Source organism: Rousettus aegyptiacus, unplaced genomic scaffold, assembly GCF_014176215.1.
Source record: "Rousettus aegyptiacus isolate mRouAeg1 unplaced genomic scaffold, mRouAeg1.p scaffold_m13_p_8, whole genome shotgun sequence".
In the NCBI taxonomy this organism is placed as follows: domain Eukaryota; kingdom Metazoa; phylum Chordata; class Mammalia; order Chiroptera; family Pteropodidae; genus Rousettus; species Rousettus aegyptiacus.
In genome coordinates this window covers 32693805-32717054 of record NW_023416311.1, presented here as the reverse complement: position 1 = coordinate 32717054, position 23250 = coordinate 32693805, and the positions used below count along the sequence as shown (strand labels likewise).

Genomic DNA, 23250 nt, shown 5'->3' with positions numbered 1-23250 from the left:
CAGCATTAGGACTATTACTTCAGGTGTCCAGCTCGCCCTCAGCCAAGATACAGGTAAATTATATCACAGGTTAAATAATCCAATTGCCTGCTGTGTCAAATTTTGAGTAAAGAAACAAAAAGCCTAAAATTGGTTGAAGTTCACTCATTCCAGCAGTGGTAGTGTGACAAGGTAGTTGATTATTACCTCTTATCTAGCTACAGCCCTGGAGGCAAGAAATCAAGAGGGAAAATATAATGCCATTTGCATTTGCTGACTGAAGAGCAAGAAAAGGGAGTGGTGATGGTAGAATCCTGTGTGGCCGGACAGCTGACAAGGTCTGTGGTCATAGGAAGAGGACTAAAGCCACAAACAACTACCTCCAAGGGCTGGCTGACAATAACTGCCAATAATACTCTGACCTCTGTCTGCTCTCATGTTCTACCACTGGCCAATCAATCAAAAGCCAGAACACAAAGAAAGCACAGGTGAAACGGTCTATCGGGGTCGGCCCCAAAGGAAACACGGCAGGAGAGAGGATGTTGGGGAATGGATCTGGAGGAGCAAAATGAGTCTGTCCAGTATGCTTTCCAATTTTTGCTAAAGGCAGAATTGGCTTCTGCAGCTTACAACAAAGCCAAGCTGATATCTTCACCTTACAGATAAAAAAAAAAAAAATGAAATTCAAAGAGGTTACATTACTTTCTGAAGGTCACATGGGTAATGCGTATAGGACTCTAAAACAACTTAAATTTAATAAAGGAAATTTAAAAGGCCAAAAAACCCAAATCAGTCCAATACATATGTCTATATGTGCACACACACACCAATCACTGAATCAGAATACACAATCTAAAAACTGATCCTACTACCTGTAAGAATGCAGTGTGTTATGTATGATATGTGACTGGGGGAAGGACAACTCATTTGTCATATGTGGAGTAGGAAGAATTCTTAAATATCTGAAGGGGAATCAATTTAGATCAAATCATAACGTATACTCAAATTGCGGATGGATTAAAGATCAAAATGTCACTAGCATAAAACATCTGTGGGCCCTTCCAATGCAAACACAATAGAGCATATTTTAAATCCAGAATCTTATATCTAATTTTCCATTTGATCTGGAGATAAAGACCTTTCCTTTAGGCTTTTCAAAAATTACCTCCAAAACAACCATTCTCAGGATGCTTCTGCAGGATATGCTCCAGCAAGAGTATAAAGCAATAAAGAGGAAAACAAAGGATCCAGGAAACAAGAGACTCCAACACAGAAGAGCAGCAAAGAGAAGTCCATGGATGACGCTTGTGCAATAGCCCTGAAGAGTAACCAGTACCATTGAATCAATAGGACAAAGGGCACTTGGAGAGTTGATTGCAGGAAAAATAAAAAACTCAAGCTGATATGAGTAATTGGAAAATATTAAGAGGTATGCTACAGAAAAATAGGCATGCTACAGGCATTTGGAAATAAATAGTAATATTCTATTTACATGAAATGTCCAGAATAGGCAAATCCATAGAGACAGAAAGCAGACCAATGGTTGCCAGGGACTGGGGATGAGGGGAGAATGGGAATAACTACGAAATGGGTATGGGGTTTCCTTTGGGGATGATAAAAATGGTCTAGAACTAGAAAGTGGTGACAGTGACACAACTTAGTGAAGGTACTAAACGCCAGTAAACTGCGCACTTTAAAATGGTGAGTCTTATGTTGTATTTTACCACAATAAAAAGACACAGAGCAAATTAAGCAATAAGAAGGGCAATTATTAACTCCAGGAAAAATAAAAGATTAGACAAGAAAGTAGGCACGATTTTAAGGCATGATTAGGCTTGGTTGTCTTTGCATGTTCAGAATAATTCAATGGTGACTTAACCAAAAGCTATATTAACAGATTAGAGAAATTAAAGTAAGGTTTATGTTTGGGTAAGTGATAAAAAAAATGAATCCTCACCTATCACATCAAACCAACAGACAATATCTGAATTGATGAACTGAAAAATAGCAGTATAAGGTTACTATTTAGAAATATGGAGGTCAATAACAGAAGAAAAGGTAAAGGTGGTTCCTCTGTAAGTGGGAACCTGGTGTGGGGGTGGGGAGACAAAGCGGGAGGGAACAGGAGTTGTTAGTGTTTATCGTAAGCGTTCTAGTCCCATCCGAATTTTTAACTATGTATGCACTAGTTACACTTCTTTAAAAATGTTTAAAAGCAACAGCAGAGACAATATTTGTAACCTAACTTTTTTACTTAAATTTGAAAAACTATAAAAGATCAAGAGATTTCATTATATAAAAAGTTCAAAACTTGGGCATATCAAAATGTATCAAGTTTCTGGGACTGAAAAATAATGGCCCATCACCTAATCTCTTCGCATAGCTTCTTAAAAACTTTAAACAAGAGCATTTATACGGAAGAGGTCCTAAGGATGGGGAATGTGGAAATTGCAAAAATGGTTACCATTGTTAACTGTCTATAGCAATCAGGCAGATAAATCAAGAAAACAAGGCAAACAAGTGACCAAGCCAGGTGTAAGAAAATAAAGTGCTGGGGACCACAGGAAAGGAAGTGTACATGTCCCTGTCTGGAAATACTGAAATGGAAAACATTTTAAAACATTCCCAAATAGCTTCCTCGCTGGCAACCTTGTTAGAGTGAAGGCAGCAGGAGCAAGGTTTGAAAGCGCCATGGAAGAGAAGGGCAAGAACACCGACCCATCTCGGTCCCTTGGGCATTTGCAGGGACAGAGAATGCTACCAACAGTAAGGGAGAGAGGATGTGCAAGAGGAGCGCAAGATGTGATAGCACCCCAATTTCCTTTGAGAAAACTGTCTCAGATCCACTGTGTGACGTCTTCATCAGGAGTGCCTGCCTCACGAAAAGGAAGCCAAAAGGACCATATCTTCTTCTCCTTTCCCATGGAGGAAACACAAGAGTCAGGATCCTAGGATTGGCTGATTGGATGCTCTCTCCAGGGACTGGAGATGTATAGCATGATCTTAAACATAGGGTTCACCGTAGCGGCAGATGTCGGCATGCTAACCGCAGGTTCCTTGGGTCCACAGTGTGGGCTGAGAACTGACAGCAGTTACTCCAGCAGATGCAGGCGGGAAGGGACAGGACAGTCATGAGGGGCTCAGAATAACTAGTAATCGGCAGCACAGAACTTCTAGCATCTTACAGTATGTGGTCAGTAATAGCACAGAAAAATACGCATTTTAACTTTTGTGATTAAAAATACTAATAAGCAACTTTTATTTCTTTGGTCAACAATTAAGAACAAAGAGAGCCAATTTAAAGACAAAAATTTTAATAAACATTATGACAAAAATGTCCCTGTTGCTGCTAGAAATATGTAGAAAAATTTTGAATTTGTTTTAAAGAAAGCTTTCAGAATCAGTTTAATTAACTCGATTTTCTATACCTAAGATGAGAGTTGAAGTCACCCCCTCTAACCAGTATACTGGAAATTATTATTATAAATTGACCACAATGTAGTGGCTTTAGCAGATACGTAGTAGAATGGAGAGCCTCCTCAAACACCTAATACCTAAATACCAAATACAATCCTGTCTCCACGCCCCATTCCCCATTTGCCCTCCCTCAGAGCAATAATTCTTTTAGCATTTACCTCCCTATCTTTATAAGCCCATGTTGCTATTTTAACTTTTGTAATTTTAGGTATTATTGATTTCCCATCACAAAACATAAAGAATTGTCCACCTTTCTAACCTACCCTCAACCCTTGACTTCTTCCTGCCAACATATCGTGAGCACTTGGCTTAATATTCAAGGTTGACAACAACATATCTTAGTGAGCACTGGTCACAGCTGGCCACAGAATGTATTTGAATGCTTTTCCACTCTCGATAAATTTATAACTGCTTAGTTTTTTCATTTGCTTGCTTCTCTGTCATAACGACCCAAAACTCCTTGCCAGTTGTGCAAATGTCACCATACACCCTGAAACATCAGGTCATCCATGAATGTCGTCTTCAAAGGCTTCTGTCCCAGTCCAATCTGGCAGAAGTAGTGGCGGCTGCAATCCACTGGGGGAGTGCAGACTTCCAGGAAGACACAAGTGCAGGAGCCAGTGTGAGCTCCACAGGGGCCCTGGGCTGAACCACTCCAAGAGCTCCCAGGCAGCTTCTCAAGAGAAGGAAGCAGACTCTCAGCAAAGAGTAAATGGACTTAGCCCAATTCACTCTGCCACATGCTGCCACACACACTGTGGTTACATAAATTTAAGGGCAACCGCGGAAGCCTAATGGCTAAAGAAACTGGCCTACCGCTGCACAGGAAATCCAGATACACTTTCTGTAGAATTCTGCACAGGCAGAGACCTCGGCAGGTGCAGCTTCTAGGGCATGAGTGATATCTATGTCACGCCATCACGAGTAAGAGAAGTTGTAATGGTGATGAATATACTTAGTCATTTTAAACAGAGCAAGTCATTCCACAGGGATATTGTGCTGTGGGGTCCCCTATACATAAGGGAAACACTCCCTTTCAATCACACGCTTTCCGCACAGGCTAGGGGAGGGTAATGTAAATCGACACTCACCAGAGAACGCTTGACTGGCTCAGGGGATGCTCCTGCATCTATCGAGAAGATTTCTACTTTCTTCTTTATTATGTTCTGTGTATTTCCAAATTCCTACCATGGCATGTATTATTTCTTCTAAATCATAAAATAATTATAAACTTCTAAAACATCAGTAACTATTAGTAACATAAAAATCCAGGTATTCTATCTTTTACTAAACATGACTATGTCTTGTTTCTTCTTCAGAAGAAGAAAGAATGTAAAAACACCTAAAAGACTTGAAATAATGTCGGTGTAAAGCACCTTTACTGAAACTTGATTCCCTGGGCCAGAGGAAGGTCCTTACTGTAGTTGATGGTGCTAGGGAGAAAAAAAAATTAAAATAAAGATCAGTACATACATAATGTAGAATATTTTTATACCATTAAGAAAATGTAGTAGATTTGTATATATAAACAAGGTGAAATGTTCAAGTTGCAAGTTGGTTGAAGAAAAAAATCAGGATGCAAAACAATGTTAGTATGGATCCAGTTTTATAAAAGAAAGAAAGGAGAAAGAGAAACACAAGTCTGGACACATAGCATACATGTTATTCATAATTTTCAGGGCACAAAGATATGAGGACTGTGATAAACTTTATATCTCTCAGTAACTTGGATTGAATTGACAGGAGAAATACAGATATTCCCACTCTGATAAAAATAAAATAGAATTATTATAGAAACTGTAATAATTTAGAAAATAAAAGCTTCTCTATTCGTCAGTTATATGGTAGTAATCTCATTTTTCTCCTAAGAGGAAAAGTGTTCCATTAAATGGGTTCCCAAAAGGCAATAGCTAAATGTTTTGTACTCTCATTCTCAAGCGCACAAAAAAAGGAAAAGGAAGATAACTGACTTCAGAGAATGGGAATCAGGCAAAGAGTGCGTTTGTTTGAGACTTAACAGGCCATAGCCAAAAGCACCTCAAAAATTCCTGACGGATATAGAGTCACAGAGACTGTAAGGAGCCTAGGATGAAAAAGTCACCCAAGGTACAGAGCTAGTGAGGATTAAATGGGACTAGGACGGGCGTCCTTGGCTCCTCACCCTGTGCCCTTTCTACAACATTAACGCAACATGGGCCTGACCCCAAACACTCTGTTTTATTGCACTTGAGTAAAGCTTTTTCTACCTAGGGGGAGGGAAAACAGAATGTAAGCAAAAGAAAGAACTCCCGGTCAGTACCTCGCAGAAGCCGGCTCCCACATCAGCTAATCCTGCTTTCAAGGGTCATGCTCACTCTTCTAAGAGCTAGTATCCCCCAGCTTCCTATTTAGGCCCCCAGGTCCCCTGCCCACCTCCATCTCTACCTGCTTCTAAAGTCTGCAAGGGTGATAACTGCACCCGAGGACAAACCTAAAAGGACAGCTTTTCTCACTTTCTCCTGCTGGTTGACACCTTTTCCCCAAATGTCCTGTTTCCACGTCTCTAGAGAGAAACCAATGAGACGGTTTTACAGTCAGGCGTTGGGCACTAGCTGGAACTGGACAAAAAGGGTAGGGAAATAATAATACAAAATGGATACTCTGGGAGGGGAGAGCTGGAAACATTAGAAAAATAAAATTAAATAAAACTGCATGCAGACAGAGCAGAAGGTAGAAGAGTATGTGATGAGCATGTGGCAATGGCTTTAAGCCCAAACCTGTCTTTTCTTACCACGTAGATCTTCTCATGTACTGTTTCCAGGCATCGCTACCAGACTCTCTGCCACCGCCAGTATGCTTTTCTCCTCCTAGGGAAATACAAAAGCAGCTCACATCTCCTCTCTTCGGCAGTTATTTCCTGCATGGGTTCCTACTCGCTATCACTGAAATGACGATACTAGGAGGCGACAAGGCAAGAGCTACGTGACCAGTTAGTTCCTTTACATTTAACCCAGAGTATCTTTTCTGCAAAATAAACATGAAAAAGGAACTAAGGGGGAGAACAAAATAAAAAGAACTAAGAGGAAACAGAATCATATCAGGAAGAAAACCTTAAAAAAACAACAACAACAAAAAACCCTTACCATTAGACCAAGGTCTTAAAAATGAAAACCTCTAGACAGTAGAAATATAATCTTATTTTCTCATTTATGCTTATCAAAACAAATCTTCCCAGAACTGAAAACTATGTATCTTAATATTGTAAGGCCAATCACTGGCTCACTGATTATTCAACAAAAATTTCTAACAAAGAACGCCAATGAGGCATATTCCTGTGAAATTTCAGAACACTGGCCTAAGTAATAGACCCAAAATTTTTTGAAACTGGGAAAACAAAAAGATCAAAAATCAAAGTGGATTGGGCTTTCAAACCACAATACTAGAAACCAGAATACAAATGAATAATAGCTTCAGAAGTCTGAGGAAAAATTATCACAAACGGTGCCGAAAAGGCATAGCAGAGCTGCTTTCAATGTTGCTGGTATCTGGGAATTTGGCTGTTGACAGTTCCCTCCACTGATATAAAACATTCCCTAAATGATCAAGCTGTCTCATTGGGCTTAAGCTATTTCTGTACAATGTGGTTTATGTTAGATGCCTGCCTTCCTCCTGGGAGTCTGGAATTTTGGTATGTTCTAGGCAGAGGGTGTCCAAGTGACTAGCCCCCAGTAAAAGCCTTGGATACTGAGTCTCTGAAGAGCTTTCTTGGGAGACTGTGTTGTCACGATCTGTTGCTAGAACAATGAAGCACATCTCGTGTGACTCCACCCAGACAAGGCTCTCAGAAGCTTATATGTGGTTTTCTCTGGACTTCACCCCATGCAATAATAAAGTCGTATCATATATAGGGAAAGAGAGGGAGGGTTTAAGGTTAATCTAGTATGACAGAGTATCAAGACATAGTGCCTAATGTTGTGAAAAAAGAGCAGTTAACGCACGCCGCTGAGAAAAATGGAAGTAAATTCAAAGGTAAATTTACTTTCTTTTAGTAAGAATCTCGAAGTGGCTGCCTCTGGGAAAGCAAGAAGAAGAAGGCAGAACTGCTTTTTCCATTATAAGACTTTTTTAAAAATTTAGTCTACAGCCATGCCACCCTGAACAAGCCCAATCCCATCTGATCTCGGAAGCTAAGCAGGGTCGGGCCTGGTTAGTACTTGGATGGGAGACCACCTAGGAAGACCAGGTGCTGTAGGCATAAAAAAATAAAATAAAAAATATAAGATTGTAAGCGACAAGGTCCTTGCAATCTGTGAGGTCAACCAAGGGTTGCCTCACCTATAAAAAAATAAAAAAATAAAATAAATAAAACTTTAAAAATCAATTGTAGGGGCTGAAATGAAGAAGAGTCAATTATACAAAGAAAGCATGGGCTGGACACGGGGATTAAAAGCCTACAGAAGGAGCAGACAGATGAACTTGGGCCGCTTTGCAAATAAAAACCAGAATTTTTCACGTGAAATCTTCTGGCCTTAAAGCAGGGGTTCTTAATCTTTCTCAGCTCTTAGATTCTCTCCCCAGAAAACAGTAGATACCACCATTTCAGGGGTTCACACATCCCAGGCTGAAGGTCCTCCATTAATGTGATGCTACATCCAAGAATAAAATGGAGAACCTTAAACAATAACTCCACATATGAAACAAGCTTTCTCAAGCATGTTGGACCAGATAACCCTATTATTTCAGTTTCTTGGTCAAACTTTTCTAAAATCTACTACTGCTTTTCCTTTGCTGCCTGTTACAGACTGAATTGTGCCCTGGTTACCTTCCCCCACCTTCCCCATTGATATGTTCAAACTCTATCCTCCAATACCTCAGAATGTAGCTGTATTTGAGGATAAGGTCTTTACACAGGTAATTAAGGTTAAATAAGGTGATTTGGGTAGGGTCCTAAGCCAACAGGACTGGTGTCCTTATAAGAGGAAGAGACACCAAAGATGTGCATGTAGAAAAAAAGGCCACATGTGGACACAGTAGGAAGGTGGCCATCTACAGGCCAGAAAGAGAGGCCTCGGGAGAAACCAAATTCCCCAACAACTTGATCTTGGATTTCCCAGCTTTGTTTAAGCCACCTAGTGCGTGGTATTTTGCTATGGCAGCCCTTGTGGTGCAATACGCTGCCCAACGCGGAAAAGGAGAAACGATTCTACATACCGAAAGCACCTCCGATCTCAGCCCCGCTTGTTGGAATATTGACGTTTACAATGCCACAGTCTGATCCTTTTGGTCTGTGTGTAAAATGAAAGCCATGGTGAGCAACACACAGGAAAGTAAAAAACAAAAACAAATAAATAAAAATCCAATCAAGACCTCTAAGACTCTCAATGCCAAAAAATGGGTCAACTGTGATGGTGTCATATTCTTTTTTGTCCATCGCCACACAGACTTACGTAAGTTTTCAAAATATGCAATGTTATTATACCCAAGCCAGCGGAAGATTCTGCCCAAATCCTTGGTAAAGATGCTACTTGAAAGTCCCTGTTTTACTTCATTGTTCCATGCAAAGACCTCATCTTCATTCTAAAAGGACGGACATTGATTGGAAACTGTTAGATGACAAAGTGTTCAGGTCAAAGTTTACTGATGTTAAACTCATTTTGTGAGATGTGCCAGTCTAACTTTAACGCAAAAAAGAAAACTAAAGAGTAAACATCTGTCAAAATCTGTTTCTCTTAGTGTTTTGGAGAGTTTTATCCCTAATTGTACTTTGAAAACGATCAGTACATTCTTCCACTCAATCTACTACATATAATATTTAATATTTATTGAACTCTTAATACATGCACCACACTGACCTTAGCACTTAGCAAACATTTAGTTATTTAATCCCCACCCTATGACATAGGTTTCTACTACCCCAATTTATGAATTAGGCACTGGGGGCCCAGAAGCTAAATAATTTGCTCAAAAGCTCATAGTCACACATATACACACTACAACACATGAAATTATACTGTCTAGTTACCACATATGAAACGATAGACAATTTAAAGCAAGATTCTTAAAATGCAATTATGTAATAGCAACAAGGTGCAATTCTCATTCTTCAACTATTAATCATGGCACATTCAAACCCTGACTTGACCTCTAAATCTCATCTGGTAAGGCGAGGACCTACCTCGTCTGGTAAGGCAAGGACCTGCCTCATGAGGACCTAGTGATCCTCATCTGCTAAAACCTCCGCAGCCCGTAACTGCAGATTTTGGATTGTCCTATATCCTTCTCAATTTGTCTGCTCACACGTAGCTCTTGAACTATGAAAACTACGTAGTCCTTCTGTGGAGAAGCTGATTTTAGGTCCAGGTAGCACAGAATCAAGTGACACAGGAGATGAAGGCCACAGACTTCATGAACTGCAACGCTGGTTCTCTGCTCATCTCGGGTTCCCTGGTAGTTTAGCTTGACATGCTCTACAGGTAAAAGTGTTCTTCCCATCATATTTTATCCTTAACTTCCAAATTTCTACTAATCGGAGTGACTTTCTAAGCCCCCTAAAAGCGAATCAAGTGAAATTTCATATGCCTTCATTTTCTCCTAGTCTTCTCATTCATGTCATTAAACTAGAGAAAAGAGAGATGGAATCCATCTTTACCTTGAATTTAAAGACATAAAGGATTGGAGCAAAAGTCTCTGTGTGTGCAATGGCTGCATCATGGGCAAGACCTGTCACGATTGTTGGTTCTACATAATTTCCAGGGCGATCCATAACCTTCAGCAGAGAAATAAAGTAAAAAGAACAGAGGCATTTTATTTTCTAGTACTTGGAAGCAGAGGGCATGATCTTTGCCTATACTCATGAGAAAAAATAAACACCATTTATAGGTGAATTATTTCTCCAAGGTAACTCCCCAACACGAATAAAACCTTTCTATGCCACCTATTAGCTCTACCTTGGTCAGAGAAAAATAGGAAAAAAAAAGGGGGGGGTCAAGAATGGGGAGCTGTGCCATGTGTTACAACCAAGTTATATCGAAAAGACATTGTTTCAAGTAATTATTTTAAATTCATATAACTAAGATATGTAATCTATACCCACTGTGTTATAGACTGCATGTGTTCTCCACTCCCTCCAAATTCATATGTTGAAGCCTTAACCCCCCCAGTATAACTGAACTTGAAGATAAAACCTTTAAGGAGATACTTAAAGTTAAATGAGGTCACATGAGTGCGGTCCTAATCCATCAGAACTGATGTCCTTATAAGAAGATGAATGGATAAGAAAACAAGACCCCTACATATGCTGCCTACAAGAGACTCACTTCAGATTAAAAGACACACACGGGCTGAAAGGAAGGGGATGGAAAAAGATATTGCCTTGGTGGACCTAGAGGGTATTGCGCTGAATAAAATGGGTTGGATAAAGACAAATATCACGGTTTCACATACATGTGGAATCTAAAGAATAAAATCAAAAACAACAAAAGTGAAAATAAACTCAAAGATACAGAGAATGTGAGGGATAATGGATGGGAGGATGATTGGGGGGCCAAAAAAAAGGCAAAGGGATTAAGAGGTACAAATGGATAGTTGCAGAATAGCATGGGGGAGATGGTTAATAAAGTAATAAATATGTAAGGGGAAGAGGGGTACTAGATTTAGTGGGGTGATCACTATGCTACACACTTGAAACTGGTACATTCTTGTATGCCAACTATACTTGAAAAGAAATTCATTGAATTATACAATGTAAATACGAGTAACTAATCATCTATTATATTCCAATAAAGATGGGGAAAAAAAAGAAGAGGAGACACTGGAGACCTTTTTTCCACACATGGAGGAAAGGCCATGTGAAGACACTTCATGGCCGGATTAGAGGTCTCGCTAGAAACCAATCCAGCCAGCACCTCGATTTTAGACTACTAGCTTCCAGAGCAGTAAGAAAAATAAATTTCTGTTGTTTGAGCCCCCAGTCTGCGATATTTTGTTAGGGCAGCCCTAGCAAACGAATGCACATTGTACGAAGATCAAAAGCTCCACAAGGGTACACTGTGGACACTCTCTTAACCGACCGCCACATAAGCAAATTACCAGTTCAAGTCCACTTAACAATGCTTACTTTTCCTTCTATGAAATATTCTCACGCCCACAGCGAGCTGCTTACTACAGATGGTGGTCAGCTCTCCAGTGTGACTGTGTAATTCTGCCCTCACCCTCTGAGCTGTACGTTTACCAAGAGTCAGCTGTACTTACTCCCATTCCTGAGCATGGCAGCTGTCTGTTACCGTAATGCCAGACTGCATTCCTTACTTAAGTATTACACAAAAGGAAAAAAGAGCTATTTCTATAAAGATTGAGTTGAGTGCTTCAGAAAAAAAAAAATGTAAGTAACAAAAAATACACAAATATCCTCTTACATGGCAGGTCCAATGAGATACGGGTATGTATGTCAATGGTAGGACAACTAGGGAGGAGAGGTCCTCTCTCACACAGCTTTGCGAGACTCATAATAAGTTACTGCTATAGCTCATGCAAGGACAAACACAAATTCCTACCATACATGAAGAAAACGCTTTGATTCTACATCTAAAGAATCAAACAAATATAGTTATCTGTGTTAAATTAAAATGTTTTTAATGTGTATTTTTCTTTTGATTCCTTGTCTTAATTGACCTTTTAAAATAATCAATAAATGCAAATTCTAATTACTCTGAATACAAAGTCTTCTACCATATCATGAAAAAGAGGTCTCCCTTCCATACAAATTCCTGCAGACTCAATTCAAAGGCCACCATGGCTCTGAGATTCTTGTGTGCCCTTCCAGAAAATCTCCATGCAGTTTACGTTGTCATTCTTTAAAACACGTATTTCCCCTTTACAAAAGAAAGAAGAAAGATGGCAGCTGGGGACCCTTCATCAATCTGCCCAGAGCCCTGCTTGTGCCTAAGGGAAAGGAGGTAAAAAATCTGTCACTGCTGAGCTCGGAGTTGTCATTACCTTGCCACCATAGACCACTGTGCCGCCTTCCTTCTTTGCTGCCTCCACTGCTCCCAGAAACATGCTCACTGCCTGTTTGGTGTGGAGTGGCCCATAGAGAACATTGGCTGGGGAGAAAAAGGAATGTTCTTCATTTCACCCTAAATGGCATCATTATCCTAACAGCTGTCTGAATGAACAGACCAATCCCTTCATATAGCCTCACAGTTTAGAGTAACGGTCTTTTCCTGTAAAGGGCCAGACAGGAAATATTTAAAGCTTTACAAGACCTATATGGTCTCTGCCACAACTACTCGATTTGGCCACTGTACTGTGAAAGCAGCCACAGAACATCAGGAACCGAGCGGGTGGGGCTGTATCCTGATAAACTTCCTTTACAGAAAGGGTGGTGAGCCAAATCTTTTGTCAACTCTTGGTTCAGAAAACTGGCGATCAATTCACCAGAGCACTGCATTAAAAATACAGCACCTATTTATTCACGACAGTCTGATCGCTCTCTAAGAACTCCACCGGGCTCAGCAGGTCGTATGCATTTTAAAGGAGAGAGACTGATGCTGCCCTGTGTATGGCTGCTGGAAAGCAGAGCTTTAAAGCTGATCCTGGGGACAGGGGAAGAAGGATGACTTAGGCCTCAGGGAGGAGGTGGCATTGTGGCAGGAGGCCAGTCATGGGAAGAGCTGCGTGAAGAACGTTTCCAGCAGAGAGAGCAGGACAGAGCCTGGAATCCCTGGCACACGGGGGCAAATGGCACACAGGGGTCAGAAGGTGGGCAGGGGAGGTGGCAGAGATGAGATCAGGAAGACTGCGAGTCTAATAAAGAGAAAGTCAGAAGGAATCTTGGTTTTAGTCAAAGAGCAATGAGAAGTCACTGGAGTTTTTTAACCAAGAATTTATCTATTCTAATCACATTTTTAAAAGTCGCTCTGGTTACTGGGGAAGCCAGAAGTAGAAGCAGGAAAGTCAGTTTGGTGACTCTTGCAGCCTTCCATGAGACAGGATGGCGGTGGCTGAGGCAAGGGCAATAGTAGTGAAGAGAAAAGCTCTTCAAACTCACCCCATCTGAACACATTCTCCCTGGCTTACCCCCCAGACCACATTGAGCACTCAGGATCCTAACCTAGGAGCAGACATGTCACCCTAAATGCCCTAAAACCTGCTTCGTATGCCCTTAGGCCTCTCAGGAAAGGGCAGGGGGAAGATCAGAAACACTTGCAGCACCAGCTGTCAAAAAGGCACACCTTTGAAATCAACCAGATACTCACAGTCCCATGGGTTCCCGACCCGGATCTGTGCATAGGCCTTTTTAAGTCTATTTACAACTTCGTCATGGACACTTTCATGTAAAAACTGAGCAAAAAAAAGAAACAGGCATGGGAAGTCAAATAAATGTACGTATTTGTTAACCATGTACAATTTTTTAATAGTACTGATTTATAGTTCTTAGTTTTTGAAACACTGTGATCTCTGACAACATGCAAAAAGAAGTATATGTTTATTTTTGTAATTACAGAATTTCTAATTCCAATATTAACTACATGAATAGGGCATTTCATGTAGTTAATATTTTCCTCTAGGTGGATGTTAGAATAAAATCAAAAGCCACGTCTTTATCAGGTCTCTAAGGACCTGTATAGGTAAGGCTAATAAAACAATTATGACTGTTTCTTTTCTAGAGCATTCAACATCGTAAGTAGCAGGGAACCTCAAATATACCTACCCCACGCTACAACTGTATGAATCATGGTGAACAGACCTGGTCAGTCTGCCTCTACGGGGTAACCATATGCTGTCAGTCTCAGGCTGAGATCTCCAGAGTGAGGCCTTGAGGTGAGGACAGGCCTCGGGCTCACTCTAGGTAAGATGTGAGTTCCGCGCTCTGTTCCCAGTGGTGATGATGACCTTGTCAAGCCATCCACTCTCTGAGTTGGTCTCCATGTGGCAAATGCACTGGCATTATGAGAACCAGTCATGGAGAAGACCAGTCATGCAATGGATTTTTCTACATATCACTTAACTGTCCCTATGGAAACCAATCTGGGCAAAAATTAATAATATCCTTTAATTTTTAACACTAAATATAAAGCATGGCTATGTATATTTGCTCTAAGACACACAAAAAAATAAAAATTGGCTGAATAGAGCAATGCTTCTTTAATGTCATTTGCCCTTTTAGCATGTAATTAAGATTATAATCTCTTAAATTACCCATTTTCTTCTTAGCATTAATGTAATAAATGTTTAAGGTGAACAAATTTAATGAACTGTAACTACTTTGTGAAAATTACATCTTAAATTTTTTTTGAAAGCTTCAACTGTAATTATAATATAAAAACAAAGGAAAGATATTCATTTGTTGTAAAAACATAAGAAAAAATATAAAATGTTATAGGAAAAGTAAAGACTTAATATCCACATACCCTTTATCTTATTCTAATTTAGATTATGTCAGCCTTATAAAGAATTTATTCATACTCGTTGTAGGTGAGAGTAAAAACCTAAATCCAATTCCTCTATAATTTAATAATAAACGGTTTTTTATTTTAATCACAGGAGGAAAACTCATTATCAATAACTTAAAAATGGCAAATGCAGCCAAATTTTGTACCTAATCAAAACTTGTTTGGTTGTAATACAGTTTTTCAGTACTACAAGGGTCATGAAAATCAAGGTTGCATCTGAAACAAAACTGAGATCCAGCTAAACAGCATCTTACAGGTACTTAATATTAACATGTCTTATTTACTTCCCACATAGAGTCACCTGTTTTTCAATAAACTATGTCACATTAAGTCAAATCTGAGATTTGACTTAGAGGCCAAAAATTAAAGTATTTAAAATGTTTTTATAAAAAAGCCAAGGCTGTATATCTTTTAGATAATTTTAGAATATTCCAAATTTTAACTTGTTTTATTCTCTGACATTGGACTTTGTCCATACTGCTTTTGGTATGAGACTGAAAATGGTCAAATCTCCCAGTCAAAGTCCAATTGATTAGTGTGAGACCATGTTTAGCTTAGGCTGGAGGGTAAGGCCGAGTCCCTGGCTGACGGTCAATATCAGCCATGAGCAGCGAAGCGAGAGTAGGGTCCCCTATCTGCCAACCACATCTAGGAATTACATGTTTCCAGCAGCAATTCTATGACATCTCCCTAACAGTACCATTTGTTGAAATGTATGGTTTGAAGAGCAGGACAACCTCGCGTGCCTGTACAGACACACTCACCAGGCGCCTCGCAGTGGTACACCTCTGGCCAGCTGTCCCCACGGCAGCAAAGAGAGCTGATGGAACAACCAAGCTGAGGTCCGCATCCTCAAAAGCTTAGAGAAGCACAAACACACATCCGTCAGTGTCGCAAAGTAGGCAGGCAAGGTACTTGCTAGGTGGTATAAAATAATGCCTTTATAACGTACAGGAAGAGAGTATCAGAACTAGCCCTGTAAAATAAGCATGTTCACATTACAGAGGCCACTTTTCTTCCAGATACGATTACATGAGACTAGAGCAATGAGCTCCATGGTGTTCATCCAAACAAGTACAGGTGTAAATTGAGGTTCTCCCTCCACTGACCTCTTCATCTTTCATCTCTTATAAGTTTTGGATACCAAGCCTCCTCTGTACCCTCATTATGGTTGCTCCTCTGAGACCACCATCTTCTTTGTCAGCCTTACCTGCCTCCAATTTCAACCATGGCCTATTTTGATGTCAGCTGCTCCGGGCCCACAGAGAACAATGGGACCCTACTGATAATCACCACCCTGAAACTGAGCTCCCTAACACCATCTACACCCTCACCTGCATCAGTCCATTCCCTTAAACACCACTTACTGCCGCTCCCCAGAAGCTTTTCCAATTCTCTAAAATGATTCAAGCGCTTCATTCCTGCATCAGTTGACCTCACCCGCTTAATGGAAAATCTCAAAGTAATCACACACAGAGGGCTTTTCCTGCTTCCTCTGCTCCTCTGAACAGATCAATGCAAAATCATTCAATCTCCTCTCTAGTTTTATCTATTCCTCCTTTCTCCTCCTCTTCTGCCCTCAGAAGAAAAAATTAGCAAGGTTAACTCTTCTATTTTACAAGGTTAACTCTTCTATTTATATTATTTGTAATTCCTTCCTCCTTATTACTTCCAGAAACTTACAGACATAATTCCCTCTTATGTATTCAATTTGCCCCTGTCCAATCTAATAGCATTCTCAGACTAGCATGATGGTTAAGGTGGTTTGTGCAACCAAACAGACAAGGGTTCTTGTCCATTTCCAAGCCTATCTAGGCAACTGATTAAAATGCCTTAAGGAAGTGTTCCTTCTCAGTATAAAAGCACTAAACATTTCACTCAAGACAAACTACTGTTTTTTGAAATCTAATGTAATCAGCAAGTCACTGAAGAGTTACTTACTTACTCTAGAGACAGACATGGCCAGTTTTCAGAAAATAGGAAAAACAAGAAAGAATATCACATTAGGAAGCCTCATACACAGGTTCCGAGCCCACGTTACATTTTCCAAACACGAACACCTTTGCTTCCTAGTTATCTGTCTTCAAACCACTGCGTCCTGTCTCATAAGTAAAACTCCTAAACATGGAAATTAGGCCTTAAGCACACACAATGTAGAATGGGTGAGTTCCTAAACAAGTTTATAATTTCAGGACAGCCACTGAAGATATTCTGAACAGAAAACCAAACAAAAACCAAAGGCAGCCTTACCAATAATGGCATTGTTTCCTCCAAGTTCTAACAAACTTCTCCCTTTAAAAACACATAAACACAAATTAGTGCCTCTTTTAGTACTTAATGCATAGTGCTAGATGGTCTCAAATCACAGCCTATCCAAAGTATGCTTTTTTTTTCTGATTAAAACACAGCATGAGTCAAATTTCCTGATTTTAATAATTATACCATGGTTATATGACAAAATGTACTTGTTCTAGGAAATACACTGAAATATTCAGTGATAAAGTAGCACAATATCTTCGACTTTCTCCAAATGGTTCAAAAATAATATGCGACCACAATGTGTGTGTTTATGTTGCTGGAAAGAGAGAAAATAATAAAGCCAATGGGTAAAATAAGCAATTGGTGAATTTGGTTAAAGGGTATGTTGGACTGGAATTACCTGTGTGTTTACTACCTTTTCTATAAGTTTGAAATTATGCCCCCCAAAACCCAAAGAGTTACTGTAAAATGGTATGGCCACTATGGAAAACTGTATGGCCATTTCCTAAGAAATTAAACACAGAAATACCATATGATCAATCTAGCAATTCCGCTTCTGAGTAGATAACCAAAAGTAAGAGCAGAAACTTGAATAAATATTTGCAGCATCCTTCACGACAGCTAAATGGTGGAAGCAACCTAAGTGTCCAAGAAGGGATGAATGGGTACACAAAATGAAGTATATGCATAAAATGAAATATTATTCAACCTTGAAAAGAATAGAAATTCTGACACACACTACAACATGATGAACCTTGAAAAGATTACATTAGTGAAATAAGCTAGTCACCAAAAAAACAAATATTGCATCTGTTCTAGTTATAGGAGGTTCCTAGAGTAGTCGAATCCATAGACAGAAAGTAGAATAGTGGTTGCCAAGGACTGGGGGAAGGCAGAAATGGAAAGTTCCTTTTTAACGGGTACAGAGATTCAGCTGGGAAGCCAAAAACTGGTTCTGGAGATGATGGTGATGGTTGCACAACAATGTACATATACTTAATGCCATCGAGCGGCATACTTAAAAATGGTTAAAATAGTAAATTTTATGTTATATATATTTTACCATTGCACTCATTGTAGAAAATAGTTTTTTTTTAAAGAGCAAAAGCATCGAGCAGGCAAAAAGTATAGCCCATAGGTCACCACAAAATCTCTTTATAATTTAGTACAGTGCCTTCCAGTCTTTTTCTCGTGTTTATATTTAGTCGAGATCATATTATCTAATATTTTTTGCTTTTTTTATGATTAAAATGTTATACTTTCCCCCTAAATATTAGAAGCTATTTTAAAAATATCACTGCACAGTATTCCACCATGATGATGTACCAAATTTTATTTAGCTACTTCTCTAATGTTGAATATATTGATTATTGATTATCTACCGCTTATCTACTCGGGTCAGGGCCATGGGTATGACTATTATGGCCACTATATACACTACCGACTCCTAAAGTCATTTAGAGGGAAAATGACATCCTTTTCCAAATCGTGCTATTTATATTTGTGATCTCCCTACTATTAACTCTCTAGTAACTGTACTTTTTCTCATTTACTTGGACCTTCAAATAAACATGGAAAGGATCAGAAAAAAAAAAAAAACTCAACTTTCAGATTTCGCATTATACCCAAGGAAACTTAAATCCTCATGAGAAAGCCAACACTTACCAAATCTCTCCTGCACCATAAGGGCCACCTGTTTTCCCACCTGAGTGCTCCCAGTAAAGGACAGCAGGTTCACCTGTTCATCTTTGGCCATTGCTGTGCTGCAGGGGGACAGACATGGTCACCCAAGCACAGAAACCCAGCTATGACAGCACGAATGCTACCCAGACATAAAACTCTGGCATGGGCCCTTGAAAAGGCAGCCAGTCAAAGATACGAGAAAGTCTTTCCCAAGGGAAAGTCTACATGCAAATGAACCAGATTTTCACAAGTAGAATCACACAGCAGAATAGGCTAACATGTTCTGTGAGCTCTCCATCAACTTAAATCACCTCAAGGACATCATTAGTTAAGGAAGAAAGTCCTGACTGTACTAAGTGGGTGACTGGACAATACAACCTTTGCATTGCCTTGATGAGCATCCCAGCTATTTTGCAGGCTTTTAAACTACTAACTTCTCTAAGAATTAAAAATGTAAAGACTATAGGGAAACATCCTAAGTATTCCACATGGAAACTGACATATAAAGGCTGTGCCAGAATTTCCAGTAGCTTCTAGGTAGAGCAGACCAGACATTATTGACTGGAATTTCTTTGTTCATAGTTCGGTGCTTCAAAGGGCTTAGTGTGGGCCAAGTGGGACCGCCACAGCAACAGTCTAATGCAGAGCAGGAATAGCTTGATGAATCTACCCATGTAGGCCTCCCCAGCTTCAGCCCAGCAAACATGAGCACTGATACCCAATGCAGCTGTTCCTTAATGCATGCCTGTACACTAATGCAACTACCTGAGCCACTCGAAGGCCAATGCTGGGACTGGAAGCCCAGAGTGCAAGAACAGAGTTGGTCAAAGGATAGAATACTCATGTTTTAAATGACATTTAACTAATACTTCACTATGCACACTATACGTGGGAGACTAACGTTTTAACCACATCAGTATGGGTTATAAGACTTGATCTTTATGAAACCTCACCTAATCAACGTCTAAGCCAGTGATAACCTTTCATTACAGTTCAGAGCAATTATAAAGTCAGTTCCAGCTTAAAAAGAGGCTGTGACATTATACTAAGTGAAAGAAGCCAGACACAAAAGGCCGCATGTTGTATGATTCCATTTATATGAAATGTCCCAAACAGGCAAATTCATAGAGACAGAAAGTAGATTACTGATTGCTAGGGGCAGGGGGGATGAGAAGTAACTGCTAATAGTGAGGAGGTTCCTTTTGGGACCACCCCCACCCCAAAAATGTTCTGGAATAAAATAATTGTGATGGTTGTACAACATTGTGAATATTCTAAAAACCGCTAAATTATACATTTTTAAAGAGAGAATGTTATGGTAAGTGAATTATATGACAGTTTTTAAAAAACAATAAATTTAAATAAAAAGACTATATCCCCAGGGTTTTCTTTTTTGGTCACCCAGACAATAAGTGAGGTTGTAGGTTCCGGTGAGACACCAGATTACTACTCCACAACTTTGCTTTGTAAGTAAGCACCTTTATAAATCCTGTGTCAGGAAGCCATGGACTGCCCACCATTACAGCAGTTAATATATAAACACCTTATAGTAGTAGCTCTGGAAAATTAAAAAGTCGATTCTTACTCATCCTCCAACAGAGGCTATGTGTTAATAAAGGCAGAGCCCAGTGGGGTCCATAATAAGGATGATTCCCAAAAACCATCCTCACTTTAGCTGTACCGGGTCTAGTTATTTTGGGAGATGATTCTACAGGATCAGTGGAAAGATGCTCTCCACCTACTGACCTACCCAATATCTGCTCCACCACAAGTCAAGGAACAAATAGCACCAGGCAGCTTGTTGTCCTCCAGAACCTTGGCTATTATCCTAGAAAATAAAAGGCAATTACTACTGAGTAGAAGAGCAATTTAATTTCTTAGGATTTTTTTTTTTTAAAACTAGGAATAAATTCAACCACCTGACTTTCCTTTTTCAATTCTCTCTCCTACCCCTCAAACATCTAGGCCTGGGTTTCTCCTCATGTAATAGAGATAAGGTTTTCAAATCCTTAAAAGCAGAACTTTTGGTCAGGCAGTTCACGTGATCCCTGTTTTCAAGTATTTTCTGCCAAACGATGAACATATCTGATTTCAAGATGGTAGACTGATCATAGGGGTTTTTTTTTGGCCTCTCACTACAAATTCATTAAAATGATGGTAAAGAAATAAAAAAGGAATAAGGAATAAAACCTAGAAAGGGAGAAATGAAAGGGTGTTCCCATCAGCAAATCAGAGACTTCAATACATCTCTGCAAAGCAGAACCAGCCAGAGAAGTGGTACGGGATGAAAAGGGAAAGTGGACCCCAAAACCTAGAGCAGGTGCTGAGGAGATACAGCAGAGGGAGCTGGACCTGCCTGCAAACCCCTACAAAGTTCAAGAGCACACCAAGCCTTTCAGTCAGGAGAATTCAGCACCTTCCAAGCTAAAGAACTGTGGACAAGCCAGTTTTTTCTTAATTAGTCTCCTACAACTTATGCTATTAGAGCTAAAATAATAAATGCAGTTCAATGCTAATTAAATCTGATTTTGAGTTATAAAATATGGCTCCAGTTTCTCAGAAACAGGGTCCTTCCTTTCATTCTGAGCTTCCTGAGGAGCACAATCCTAAAGAAAATAAAGGTCCCTCTTTGATCAATGATCCCAACTTCTGGATACTTTCTAATTTGTTTAAATTTCAAAAAGATCCAAATCCTACACTCACATAAAAAAGACACCATTGCCATGTGTTAAGTAAATTCTCCAACTGTCCCCAAAAATGTCCTTTATAGCAGTTTTTTTCCCACCTAACTGAAGATCATATACTGCAGTTGTCATGTCTGAGATCAGGTGTCAGATTGCACAGTTCCTTCCAGGACCTAGTGATATACACATCCTGTCTACACAAGTGGGCTGCCGGCTCCTGAAAGGTAGGGATTTTGCTTTGTGGCTGTAAGTACAGATTAACAAAACTCTTTTCCCATACTGCGAGAGAATCTGAACTTAGGTTAACTCTTTAGTTTTGTTCCCCTGGTTGTTGTGGTTCGATCAAATCTAAGGCCCATGAAGCCAATTGAGATGAATTGTGAGCCTTTTTATTAGCCGGCCGGGGACTGACTCTCTACCCATGCAGGGTTAGAGGAGATCAGCACCGAGCTCCCAAAAGAGGCATTTTATACAGCCTAGAAAAGCAAGCAGATTACAGAAGCAGAAGTTGGCTCACTTGAAAATTTTCCACCCTTTACAAGGTTACCTGATAAATGTCAGTGTCAACAATGCTACATAGAGAACGTGGCTTATGATAAAAATGACCACTGACTGGTCAACTGCATCTGGACTGGGATAACTACCCAAGAGCTAGAAACAGGAACCTCATACTTTTTGGCCTTCCCTGAGTGCAGTGACTCCTGTAACTGCGTGACCCTTGTGGGTAGCTAGGAGCTCTGCCTACAAAATTGTTACAAGACATTCTGGCTCCTGTAGAGCACTAGGCTTTTAAGCCAGGGTGACCTCCACACTGTGGACTGTAGATCTTATCTCCTCAGCCTTACAGACAAGGATCGAAGAGGAATGCCTGGAGCTATGCTCCTGGCAAACTACATCCCTGTCCTCTGTCCCTCTGAATACACAGAGGTACGATATGTGGCCTGTGCTCCTCTTATGAGGCTGGAGATTCAGTTGGATTTAAGAACTCCCAGCAGATACGGCAGCACCCTTGTTTAATCCTGGCAAAATTTAGCATTATTTGACTTGTCTTCCATTACAAAATCTTATAATATTCTCAATTATCTAAAATATCAGCCATGTTCTTCTATGAACATTTCAAACCCTTCGAACTGTTTAAAGCAAGTAATATAAAAAGGCTCAAAGCAACAATAATTTGATATTGAAATTAGTATCAAAATTAATAGTATTTAAATCGATCACTTAACAATTGGCAAGCTATGACCACATTAACTATTTTTTTTTAATTTTAAGAAAATTGCCTGGGGAATCATCATTTTTATATGTTTTGTATAGCAGAGTTCTATGTAATATTTAATTTGAACACGTCAGCTTGAAGGAGACATTTTCTTCAATATCACATATTCCTTTCAAGTAAATACTAAGGAACGCTACTCTTTTTCAGCCCATCTTTCAATTCCTGAACCAGTGTCATAAACGACCTGATGTTAAGGACGCCCTTACATATAGACTCCACCACACGCACTCTACCAGCACTTAAATGAGAGAATGCAAATGATGCAACCAGCAGAGCACGAAGGATGCACCCCTGTCCTGCATGGGGACGCGTTCTCTCGTGTACATTCGCTCAACTCTGCAATGACACATTAGTAACGCCGACTTTATGACAAAATCAGTGTTGCCAAGTTTTCAAATGAGCAAATAAAAAATCTTTCAATAAAAAGATAAAATACATTTTAGATAATGTGGGAAGAATC

At 39.7% G+C, this 23250-nt stretch overlaps 1 protein-coding gene and 1 non-coding gene across 2 annotated transcripts in view; one reads left to right on the top strand and one right to left on the bottom strand.

The window, feature by feature from the left end:
* Positions 1-3206: 3206 nt before the first annotated feature.
* The window catches only part of ALDH7A1 (aldehyde dehydrogenase 7 family member A1), a 31943-nt gene continuing 11899 nt past the window's right edge, over positions 3207-23250 (bottom strand). The window contains exons 8-18 of the mRNA XM_016121918.2: positions 20581-20658; positions 18813-18910; positions 17139-17180; positions 15653-15747; positions 13692-13776; positions 12430-12536; positions 10085-10201; positions 8915-9012; positions 8647-8720; positions 6227-6302; positions 3207-4889 (exon numbers count right to left, since the gene is read on the bottom strand). Of these exons, the coding sequence (XP_015977404.2) occupies positions 4835-4889; positions 6227-6302; positions 8647-8720; positions 8915-9012; positions 10085-10201; positions 12430-12536; positions 13692-13776; positions 15653-15747; positions 17139-17180; positions 18813-18910; positions 20581-20658 (925 nt within the window). The 3' untranslated portion in view covers positions 3207-4834. The remainder of the gene's footprint in view (positions 4890-6226; positions 6303-8646; positions 8721-8914; positions 9013-10084; positions 10202-12429; positions 12537-13691; positions 13777-15652; positions 15748-17138; positions 17181-18812; positions 18911-20580; positions 20659-23250) is intronic.
* On the top strand, positions 7572-7690 carry LOC118607141. Its single transcript, XR_004952703.1, has one exon. It is a non-coding gene; the product is annotated as a 5S ribosomal RNA (ribosomal RNA).